This window comes from Camarhynchus parvulus, chromosome 4 (genome assembly GCF_901933205.1).
Source record: "Camarhynchus parvulus chromosome 4, STF_HiC, whole genome shotgun sequence".
Lineage (NCBI taxonomy): Eukaryota > Metazoa > Chordata > Aves > Passeriformes > Thraupidae > Camarhynchus > Camarhynchus parvulus.
In genome coordinates this window covers 19,199,148-19,211,561 of record NC_044574.1, presented here as the reverse complement: position 1 = coordinate 19,211,561, position 12,414 = coordinate 19,199,148, and the positions used below count along the sequence as shown (strand labels likewise).

The window sequence follows — 12,414 nt, the reverse complement described above, 5'->3', positions numbered from 1 at the left end:
CTCTCCCTAAAAAAGCTTCACAAAAATTTCTTTTATCTGAAGCATGTCATCTCACCTTTATATCTATCTTTATATCTAAAATTATGAGTTAGTATAACAGTATGCATTATAAAATTATACCATTTACTTCAGACATCTCTGAACAGCTAAATCTTCAAACTATACAAAAATAAAGTGTATGAAATTTTACAAAAGGAGAACATTAAGACAATAATAGCTAATTCAAAAAATATAATAACTTATACACAGCAATAAGCATAAGCAATGTGGCCTACGACAGCTTCCAATTAACAGGACCTCTGAAACATGTCTGAAACAAGCATCAGCTAGAAATGGAAGATTCCCAAGCACAATAATGTTTCCAATTTATTATCTTTGCCACAGTACAAACTTTCACAACCCAAATGTCCATTGTCTGTCAATCTGTAAACAAAAGCTACTATTCCCCCTCCTCATTTTGAGAGGTGAATTTTTTCAGTCTTCAGTCAAGTTTCACAACCATCTTGCATAAGGAATCAAGAGCCTGTTCTCTTGATAATTTACTTTTTTCTTCTTTTTTCTTTTTTTTGTTTGTTTCTCATACAGCCTGCAGTGAATTAAAATCACAGTGAAAGTCCTGGGAAAAAAATGATCTTTACAGCAGGACTTGAACCATTCTAATAATAAATGCATCTAACAAAGCTTCCCATAATAAAAGCATGACATTTCCATTTCCAGAAATCAAGTCAATTAGAAATGCTAAATTTTACTTAAAAACCCCAAAAGATCTAAAAGTGAAAAGATTCATCTTCTCAGTCAAATACAAGTCTTTCAGTTTCACTTGCAGAGACTGTTCCAGTCTGTAAAACAGTAGTGCAATTCATTTAGTTCTACTTCTTTTATTTTTCTTAAAGTCCGGTAGATAAATGTCCTATTTCTATGGAAAGATAGGAAGATGCTCCAGTAAACAAGAAACTTTGGCAAGCCCAGGAAGGCTTACTAGTCCATTAAAGCTTAGGAGTCCAAAGTGGCTTAAAAATGGTTTATGAATAAACTTAAAAAAGCCCAACAGATCAAATTTTAAAAAAAAAGCTGAAAAAGACAACCTAAAAAAATAAAGAAATAAATAGGCAGAAATTAATGTAAACTGTCTGAACGTTTTAATGATTTCTCATTGACAGCTGGCACAACCGTTGACAGTACAGTCATTAAATATAGGTGACCTACAGAGTATTCCATTGGGGCATCCACTCTGGGATGCTCAAATGGAATGACATTCCTAAAGATTTAAAAAATAGAGTTCTTATCATATTACTATAGGTTTTCTTCTGCCCACCTCACTTACACTTCTTCTTAAAGAGGTTTTTTATTTTTGATGGCTTTTTATTTTTTTCACCATTCTGGTAGAGGTCCTGTGGGATGCTGCTTATCCTGGGGACAGAAGCAGCTTCATGGCTGGGTTTGCTATCACTGCCGGTCGAGGAACACGAGGTGTGGCGAGGCTTTGGGACTGGGATCCCAGTTGAAATCTGGTTCATGCTGCAAGACTTCTCCAGGATTCCATTATAAACTTTGCTAGCAGGACTAAAGATCATGCTCTTAGTTTCTGCCATGCCTACACAGTCAGGAGAGCCCCTAGAAACATCTGCAGTCAGAGAAGAGGAGTCTCCTGTAGATGATTCCTCAAGTGAGAATTCTTCGGGTGATACTTTCTGAGGAGAAATTGTCTGGTACATCTCAAGACTTGCTGGAGGAGACTGTTTTCTTCCAATGGATGAATTTAAGGAGTCACATTCCGAACCTGTTTCCTGTACTTCCCTGAGTCAGAGCAGAGAGAAGAGAAAACATAATGAAACTACAATTTCCTTCATAGAGTTAAAAGGGAAATTAATTTAGAATCAATAACATTAGTCTAAAAGCACCACCCACACTTTTCCTTAGTAGTTAATTAAACAAAAAAAAAAATCAAGTTAAACATTTTAAGTTACAACTTGCATTACATCATTTTATTATATAAACTTAAGGGAATTAGTTTGTGCAATCTTGCTTTTGTGGGCAGCAGCATCTCCCCAGAAAGTCATTTGTATCTCACTTCAAAGAACAAAGTCTATCTTTCTGGCACGTGAAGTCAGAAAAGTTATGAAATGAAAGAAGGAGATTTAAGCCTATCATATACAAAAAGTTTCTTCAGGACAAGTGTCCCTACCTTTCAACAAGCTCATTTGCTCCTTCCAAAAGGAATTTAACCTTTTCCTATGAGGCCATGTAACAAGAGTAGGTACACGCTCAACATGCTGTAAGAATTGTGTTACCATCCATCTCCTCTTCGCCCAGTAGCTGACATTGCTTTTGATCCTAGTTTCAGATGTGAAAGCCAGTAACATATTGTAATGGAGAATCAGGGTTAGTTCAGTGCACCCTGGATTGTAACATTACTTAACTGTACATGACATGCTAGCTATTTACATACACATACCAGACAAGAACTCTCTGCTCCATGTAGACTATATTAATTTATATTATCCTACAGATTACTTTAACTTTTGGCTTGGTTTAACCTCTAATTCTAAACTGTTAGTCTCAATAATCCTATCAAGAGTTGCAAGTGCTGTTTGCTAATCTCCGTACCATTGTTTATCAGCAGAGAAGTAAATGGCTTCCTCCTCCTCTTCAGTTCGATAGAGAGCTGGGCAGCTCGACACAGAGAGGATGTCAGGGTCAGGGGAGTGCAGAGCGTGCTGAGACTGTGGAGATGATGGCACAACACTGCGTCTTGATCTACACAAGCTACTGCTTCTTGCCAGAGTGCTGGGAGCTTTTACAATGGACCCTGAGGCAGAGAAAAAGCAAACCAAAACTCTCCAAGTGACATTGATGTTAACAGTATCTATTCTGAAGACGAAGTAGCAGACATCTGCTTCAGTGACAGACAGTGACTTTTAAACAACTTTGACATTGCTTGACAGTTTCAGAGGAAGAAAGACTGACACACCTCATACATTCTACAGTTAGATGAAGCAGCTAATCAAGATGCAACTGCAGAGATTTTGTGCCTGCCAAATACAACCCTGACCAAGCACACTAAAGCTCTGGCTCACTGTGCTCTCTTGAGAACAAAAAGAAAGATCCTACTGAAACTCTCAACCCTTCATAAACTAGAAACAGCAGTGCTGAAATTAGTATGTTACAGAATGTCCTGTATTTTGCGTGATGACTTGGAGGTTAGAAGAAAATGTAAAAGTTTTGCAACGTAGGTATGACTAACCAAACAGCCACCTGATATACACTACACTACTTGAAAAATAGGCTAGATAGAGAAGACCAATTTCATTTACATAACATGACAGAAAATACATAATTCAACCTAACTTTAAGATCAAGAACTTTCTTTTAGATAACATTGTCTGTTGCCAGGCTAACTATGAATTTCTGGAAGTAAAAATACTAAGAATGGGTGGAGACAGCCACGCAAGACTTCATCAGCAAAGTACGCAACAGGAAGTGATAAACTCAAATGTTCCTAATCCAATTCCTCCTTCAAAAGATAATTAGGCAGCAATACTTGTACAGAAAAAAATCTACAGACCTCTTTTCAGCTAGCAGTTACAAGTCTCAGGATGTTTCACATCCCCTCCTCAAACTGTCCCATGGAATGCAACACTGCTTATGTAAGATACACCAGATCCTTACTGGTGTTCAAAATTGTTTAACAACCACAACACGCTAAAAATCCCTTCAATTATTTTTGTAGATAAGGATGTCTAGCCTGACAAAATACATTTGCTTTTCTGCAATGCCAGTTTATCATCATATAAGTTACAGTTTCCCTTCCTGAAATCTCAGAAAAGGACAAGTTGTCCACTCTCTTTTAGTACAGGAAATCACAACTTTCACTAAACAGTAAGTAAGCGCACCTTTGCCAACACATAGGTTTATTTTCACTCCTGAGCAGTAAAGAAAGGTTTGCAATTCTCAACATGAGAGCTGACATGTAACTCAAACTTCTAATATCACTTTTGAGGAATTCCCTACTGACCTTAAAAGCATGTTGGGAGCTCAAAAATCATCTTGTGTAATTACAAAAAAAAAAAAAATCTTCAAAGAGCAAATGTGAATTGAGATAAGAGAGTAAGAATCTCTTTAGGAAATTTTGCTACAGGTCCAGGTAAATCAGATACCATCCTACTTACTGGTATTAAAAAAAAAAAAAAACAAACAAGATTGCACCATTGGTGAATTTTCAGAGAAGTAAAAAGCACTTTGATACGTTGCAGGTGTATATACACAGGAATATGAAGAATTCAGCTAAGACAATTGAACATGTAGAATTTTCCAGTGCAAATGAAGCTCACTAAATCAAGGAACCAGCTGAATCCAAATGAGCCAATGGAAAAATAGAAGTTTCATTGTCACCCTCCAGCTGTAAGGGCTTTTTTCCAGTGTCAGACACTATTTCTTAATCCATTTTTATTCTTCCACTTGAGACTGCTCAAACAGCTCTATTGCTTGACATCATATAAGCCTATCAATGCAATTGCTGTGGCACAAAAAAGCCTGTCCAACAGACTTCAAATTTTGTCAATCTTGTGAGTCCAAAGGATGCTGGGGCCAGGCAATATCCCAATCCACTTTAGATCCAGTGATGGAAATAGCCCCTTTCTTAAGTGACCTCCTGCACAGGGCATTTTGCCTGAAGCCTCATGACCAAGACAAGCCATTATGCTTCTGTCCTTCCTTGTGTACATTTGTTATTTTTTTCTAAAGGATGGGAATAATTCCATATTTACTGGACTAACCTACAATAATTTGTCTCCTCAACATTAGTTTCAATAACAGATCATTTAGCATATTTTCCTCATACAGTAAAGTTTCAGCTAAGTATGCTCTTACAAACAGTACAGTCCTTTTCTAATTGTAGTTCCTTTGAATCAACTGCACTTTCTTCTCTGGCTTCACCTCTAAGCAAGACCTAAATGAGAAGAGTGACTAAAAAAACTCACAAGTCTGAAGTTTTTTACACATATCCAAGTGCTGTCATTTTAGACCATCTGGAAAATCATGACAATAAATGGAGTTCTTCATTTTGAAATCAGACTACAGGCCTCTTGATATAGAATTGTAAGCTTAACTCTAGGCATCCATATTTTATTGGGTCTCCAATAAATTTGTTGCTAGGGTTTAAATCAAAGTATTTGCACTGAAGACAACTAGAGAAACAGCATTCCTTAAAAGTGATCAGAACTTGAAGCAAGTTGCAAGAGGATTAATGAACTTTTCACTGTGGTCTGCAGAAAAAAAGGTTGGTACATTAAGAAGAAAAACAAGTACCCAAGGCAGGCTAAGTGAAGCCAGCAAAGTGGCAACCTTATGCTATTTTAAAATACAGTTTGAATTTCTTCTGAAAATCCCAGCCCTGGAAGAAAAATGTACCCACATGACAGTTTTCCTTCCTACTCATTCCTCAGCTTAAAACAGCTTGTATGAATAACTTCATGGGAGCTCATCTTTTTGATTTGCCTCTGGAGTCCAGTTAATCACAAAATCCATGAAGCAGGCTCTTGTTCTGACAGAATGACTCATGATGCAAGGGTGGTCTGAATCCCCAGTGTATTTCTTCTGATCATAGTTTAACCAAAGCTGGACTACTCTCCCTCCAGAACTCAGCCTCTCCAATGGACACTCAAACAATCAACCCACTATATCCAAACACAAACATTCTGTCTGAAAGCTTCCCTTGAACAACAACAGGATTTTGTTCCAACCACTAAAGAATGTGCACAAGGCTATGTAGCATGTGGCCTCCCAAAGGATGTGATCTTTCTCATAGCTCAAGGAACCCTGGGCTAACCTCATCCCTTCCATCTGAGCTAAGAGAAACTCAGCATTATTCATTACAAACTTTTATTTAAGTAGCAATCAAAGGTTGACAACCACTTTCAAAACCTTAGCTGAATTTCCCCCACTCCCCCACTGAAACAAAATAGACGCTTTTTCTTTATGTTATCTTCATTGCAAAACCCACTTTTCCATTTAAGTCCCACTGTAGCTAGTATCTGAAATCCTACACAGAAGTTTGGTCTTTTTGACTTTGGTCTAATCCTGTTTGATTTCAGTACTCTTCTCCCAACTGACTTGAAAATCCCATGTCCCACAACTTTTCCCCTTTCTTTTTACTGAGCTTGTCACTTACCATGAAACTGTGAAACTATTGGAGGAGTGTCTTCATCTAAGTCATCAACTCCCCCTGCAATTGGGTAGGGAGGAATGGAAACTCGAGGCATAACTACCCAGCTGTGATCAGAGTAGAGAGAGGAGGTCAAGCTTGGTAGCCCCGAATTGTGTGCGATTTGAAACCCGCAAATCTTCTCAATCTGCTGCCATCGATAAAGACGCTCCCGCAAACACGTCGTCAACTCAGAGAGTGCTTTCCTGAAAAAAGGCACATATTAAAATCATATACACTGTACTTATTGATAAAGCAAAGCAACACATTCATTCCAGCATACCAGAAGATCCATTACAGCTGCTGAATTATTCACATTTTAGTATTTTTTTAATTGCTTTTGTGAAGTGCAAAACCACTAAGACTCTCAATTTTGTAACTCTCCAGGAGTTCTGTTCCGGGAGCAAATAATCACAAAAGAATATGCATCCTGTCCCAGTAACCCTCTTACTTTGCTTCAAGAATTTTATGGTCCACTTCATCCAGGGAGGAGCTGTGTGCAACATGTAATGTTCCAAATACAGTGCTTCTCTTCTTTTTTATCTTTTCTGCCTAAAAAGCAAAGTAAAGTGAAATGCATAAAACTAGTAACATACTTAACAGATGACAAAACATTAGCAATACTGACATGTAGCAAACAACAATTCAGAGAAGAAAAAAGGCACAAATGCTTATCTGCTTTGTGTTTACTATTTCATATCTCTAGCAACAGATCAGAAAAATCTTTAAGTAGCTGAAGAATAATTTATTACCTCATCTTTAGCAATTGCTAATTGCATTTCTGCATGCTGTCTTTTGATATTGTAATACTGTACTTCAACTTCGTGTGTTAACTGAAGCCACTTCTGCAGAGCTTCAGGAACAGACCAATTACTTCTCAACTCAAACTCCTTCTCAGCCTTTTTTAAAGCCATACGAACCTAGCAATCAAGAAGAAATGAAAGGGTCACCAAAAGTATCATTAGAACTAACAGGTGAATTATAAGCACCTTTACAGCCCACAGCAGCACAGCAAAGCTTGACAGAGTTTTGGTGTGTGCTGATTGTTGTCAGGTATGCAGATCTGGCAGCTCTGAAATCCAGCATATGACCTTCCATATTTTTTCCAATGCTATATAGTTCCTAATTCAAAGTTTAAATATTTTTGTAAGATGGTAATTTTTTAACACAACAAATCCAAATTTATTGCTGCTCAGATGAAACAAAGCTACTCTCTCTCTTATAATAACAAGATAAAAAAAGCTTTTGCGTATATTTTTTTCAGTGAATCCCAAAAGATTATGATAAGCTAATATACAAAGTTTACAGCTTCCAATATTTTCAGGATTATTTTACTAGATAATGGCATGACTGACAGACAATCATTAAGCACTCTTAGAATTTTTCCATTCAAATCCAGCAATTGGGGAATGCTGTTTTAAACACTACTGAGGATCTAATAAAACTAGGACCAATTTAAAGTCAACACTAAATTTACTAACAGCTGGCAGATACCTGTACTAACTCCTCCTCTGCATATTTGAGCCTGCTGAGCTCACATTCAGCTCCCTCTCTCAATTCCCTGAGGCGATGAGCTTCCCGTTTTGCATCATTGATCTCATCCATCATTTTGCGCTCCAGATTTTGCTTTTCAACAGCAACATTTCTATTCTCTTCTTGTGCCTTCTCAAGCCTTCACAATTGAAGAAAAAATATGAGAAAATACACAGCATATTTGTTAAAAGTTGTAGTCCTCAGGATAACAAAATGCATCCAGCAACAGGACAATGGGCACAAACCAAAGCACACGAGGTTCCATCTGAACATCAGGAAACACTTTCACCATGAGAGTGACTGAACAGTGGCACAGGTTGCCCAGAGAGGTGGTAGAATCTCCATCCTTGGACAAATTCAGAAGCCACCTGCACATGGTCCTAGGCAACCTGTTCTAGATGATCCTGCTTGAGCAGGAGGGGTTGGACAAGATGAACTCCAGAAGTCTCTTCCAACCTCAACCACTCTGTGATAATAAAGACTCTGCAAGCTTCACGAATCAGCAGCAATTACATCACACAATGTGATATCCAGGCCAGGCAAAATACCCAAACTTTTAAGTGAACTATCATTAAAAGTGTAGTATCAAAATACAAGTCTCTATAGACAACTGTGTTACAGGTGCACCACAGACTATCAGCTTTCACATTGCTATATATGAAATAGAAACTAATCAGTTCAGGTCTGTTTCAATCTTAAAAGCTTAGAAAGAGAAAAAGTGTTCTCATTCCCATGTATGTAAGTATTTAAAATAAACTGTAATTATATGAAAACAACAATACATACATGTACAGCTGTAGGAAAAAAGACTGAGCCTCTATTCTCTACCTTCATCCACAAGTTTGTATTGCCTGCTAAAATATCCAGGAGCAATCTCTACCCAAGAAATCAGCACCACTGAAATCACAATTTCCATGCAAAGGGAAGATGAACACCATCCAAAGGCAGTTAATGCAAAAAACTTAAGACTGTAAAGGATCTGCATTTGTGTTTAACCTCAAAACAAAAGGACGACTTTTTTTTTTTCTTTCAGGTTTTATACCTTTCCTGCAAGTCAAGAAGACTTTGCTCTGCTGTTTGGAGACTTTCTAAGTCCTTCATCATTTTTGTGATATGTTCTCTTGAGGTTCTGTTCTGTGTATATGCAAACCAGCAGCCTCCAAAACCAATAACTATAGAAACTGTTAATATAAAATCCTTCATCCAGTTGTGAGGGGGACCTGTACAGAGAACAACACCATCATTAACTAGTTCATTGATACAGACAACAGATTAAGGCCTTCCCCCCCTCTCCCCGGCTTAAAAGTTGACAGAACCTAATGCTAAACAGAATCCTAGCTCATTTACCTCAAACCACCTCCAACAACTACCTTTCAAATGTATTCCACAGCATTTTCATACAACATAAGCATGTCTGCTCCAATACAATTTACTTCATCTATACTAAAACATTCATTAGACTGAGAAAAGCTTACTAAACCCCTTTACAGTACATACTCAGTACCTTTATCTAGAATTAAAATAGAGTTCCACAATTGCACTGCATCAGGCCAGTAGGAGGTGTAATTAGATTTGAGCAAGTTCTCCCCAGTCTGCACCCTCTTAAATACCCTATGCTGAGTTAAAAATGCACTCGGGAAAAATCAAGTACATTTTTAAAAAGTGCTGCTGTTACCATTTAAAAGTAAAAGTTGGATTGTCAAATTATCATATCCAAGATTCACATAATACATCATTCTTAGTACAACTTTTATAGTCACTTGCACCTCTGTAAGGACAGTTTCTGTGAGCATTAAAGGTCTAACACAAAGTGATTCCAGCTCAGATCTGGCCTGAGTAGTTCAGGAGCACCTGACATACACAGTACCAGAGCAGAGCTGTAACTGTGTACGAGCAAGCATGCAGAGCATTGGTGATGTGGTATGGACATGGCTGCATATGGTAAAATGGGTCAGATGTGGAACTCCTGCATTAAATTTAACTGCACTTTAACTCAAGTATGCACAAAAGACATAGGTGTTAGATTTGCATCCCCATCTCATTTTTTCTTCTTAGGGAAGGTCATCCCCCCTCATTTCAGCATCCCAGCTGTACTGTCCAAGCTAATTGAGAAGTGAATGCAACCTTAGCTATAAATTTAATTTAAACAGTTGAAAATATTTAGAGGACACCTCTTGTGACACAAAAGCCAACATCCATCTGTCAAGTGGGGTTATACTAAAATTTCTGCATGACCTTACACAGAGAAGTGAACCTTTGTTCTGCTCACAGCACCTAAACAACCTTTTTTAATTCATTGCAGAGTTCCACAACACGTGCCAAGCAATCCATCAGCACATCCACAAAACAGATAAGCTGTCCTATCTACAGTATCAAGTGTCATGGAAGATATGCTCTGTTGAATTCCTACAATCAAGAGATAAGGAAAAAAACTCCAAAAAGTTACTAACGAGTGAGTGGTCCAAACAAAACAACATCCAAGGCTTTAAGCTGAAGCTTCTGTCTATGACTCCGGTCAATTATTTTCAAGTGAGAGATCATGAAAGCATGTTCATTTACTGCTATCCTGTTGATGACAAGACAAAATGTTACCTATTCCATAAACTATATTCAAAATCAGTCTAAGCAAAAAAAACATCAGTAGCATTTCCCACAGTTATACAGATTACAGCTATGCAATTAAGAGTGAGAAACACAATACAGTAGTAATGCTATAGAAATGCATATCAGCGTGTGGCAAAAAAAGAAAATAAAATCATTTAACTATTCTTTTCTTTCTGGAAAAAAAAACATTAAATAAATCCATTCTGCACAGTTAAAGGTATATTTACAGACTTGTGACACCAACTCCTAAATACATGCAATACTCAGGTGTGGTATTTATGCTCCAGGAAAGGTATTTTACAGCTACATAGCAGTATATACCCATACAATAGATCAGAAGATGTTAAAAACGAAGTTTGCTACCACACAGAATTATGTGACCTTCGATAAGGCCCACAGAAAGAAATAAAACTTTTAGGAAAGTTGTATTTTGAAATACTCTGGCAGAAAAAAAATGCAGCCACCTCTTCAAAACTACAAGGACACTTCTCTTTTCTTGCATTTGACTCTTATCTTGTTAGATTTTAGGTTCACATAGTTGTTCCTACCATTTAAACTAATGCAGCAACCTATGGGGAATTATTTGAAACTAATCCAGAAGATATATTTACCTGGGAAGTGTTGTTCCATTGACATTGCTGTCTCTAAAATTCTTTTCATATTGGGGCAATTCAACAAAATCTGAGAGCCACTGAAGAGTGTCCTCTTGAGTCCAGTTATGAACTGAAAGAAAAATTCAATTACCTGAGGTTTTTAGTAAAAGTCAACAGCTTAGAAGATAAGCAGTAGAAAAGCAGGTTACAATAACCAAGAGAGTTTGGCCAAAAATAATTCCAGAAAAATTAGCATTACCAAGGTGTTTCTGGCATTTTGCCTTTTTCATTACATGCGCCCCTGTGAAAGTTTAGGCAAACTATAAATAAACAAGCATGGAATCAGTAGAAGTATTTCTTTACTAAAATTTTCACAAAATGGGAGCTGACAAGAGGAGAGAAGAGACTGAAAGAAAACACCAAAAGACAGAAGAAATGTAACAGGAAAACTATTAAACTTTTCTCAAACATGCCCAAGAAAAGTGGAATAGCGCCCAAAAATACTTTACGGAAAAATACTAAAAATGTAGAGAATAATTAACAATTTTCCTTAATAACAGCAATACTCTACATAAACATTCATAGCTACAGATGTGCTAAGAAAATACTACCCGCAGATACTACCAAAAAAGGAAAAAAAATCACATTTTTGTCCCTTACAGAGCAGCTGCTGCAGTTTGCTGCTTCACACTGACAAAATTGAAGGGAAATTATTCTCTCCATTTATAGTCTGCAAAAGACTCTCTGTATATGAAACAAACAGGGACAGTCTCTTTCTGGACAGACATGTATTCAAATGAAAATTTGAGGGGTTTTTTGAACATTTCTGTATCTAGCACTACTTCCATGTGACAGTGCTAGGCACAGATGATAGGACACATTCTCAGTGGTGACTTTTGACAATAATCCTTTAGTGCTGCTGAAAGCTTGACAGGTAAAGCTGCAGGCAATAGAAATTTTTATGAGTTCAAATTCATATTTCAGTTCACACTGTAACTGAAATAAGGACTTCAAGGTCTCTTGTCTACACTAGCACAGCTGCAAAATAAAATTAAACATTTTAAGATTATTATCATTCCCAATAGGCGGAGACAGAACACATTTCACAGACTCACAGCTTCAAGAAACAAACTCAGTACAAACCGCTTGTTATCTATCCATATGAATGGCTACACAACTTTCCCAGTCTGCTGTCCCATTTCCTTCTCTCCTTGTAAGCTACAATCAGGTATTGACTTGACACAGACTCAGTTTTTTCATATTACAATATTACAGTTTACCATATTACTCTAAGATTTTATGCAAAATATCTGGGCTCCATTTCTAAACGGGTATTTTTCCCACTGCAAAGATTCTTAACGGCTTTGTGAATAATAAGCAATCCAATTTACAAATCATTCAAAGTCATTTGGCTGGTCATTACAAGTCTCAAGAGTGGTAAAATCATCCAGAAAGATACCACCTTAACTGCATTCTAGAAAT

General features: G+C 37.2%; 1 protein-coding gene across 1 annotated transcript in view; it reads right to left on the bottom strand.

The window, feature by feature from the left end:
* Positions 1-340: 340 nt before the first annotated feature.
* The window catches only part of STIM2 (stromal interaction molecule 2), a 63,742-nt gene continuing 51,668 nt past the window's right edge, over positions 341-12,414 (bottom strand). Inside the window, exons 4-12 of the mRNA XM_030946844.1 lie at positions 10,951-11,062; positions 10,186-10,301; positions 8,778-8,955; positions 7,697-7,874; positions 6,955-7,122; positions 6,654-6,754; positions 6,170-6,408; positions 2,608-2,809; positions 341-1,797 (exon numbers count right to left, since the gene is read on the bottom strand). Coding sequence (XP_030802704.1) covers positions 1,317-1,797; positions 2,608-2,809; positions 6,170-6,408; positions 6,654-6,754; positions 6,955-7,122; positions 7,697-7,874; positions 8,778-8,955; positions 10,186-10,301; positions 10,951-11,062 — 1,775 coding nt within the window. The 3' untranslated portion in view covers positions 341-1,316. The remainder of the gene's footprint in view (positions 1,798-2,607; positions 2,810-6,169; positions 6,409-6,653; positions 6,755-6,954; positions 7,123-7,696; positions 7,875-8,777; positions 8,956-10,185; positions 10,302-10,950; positions 11,063-12,414) is intronic.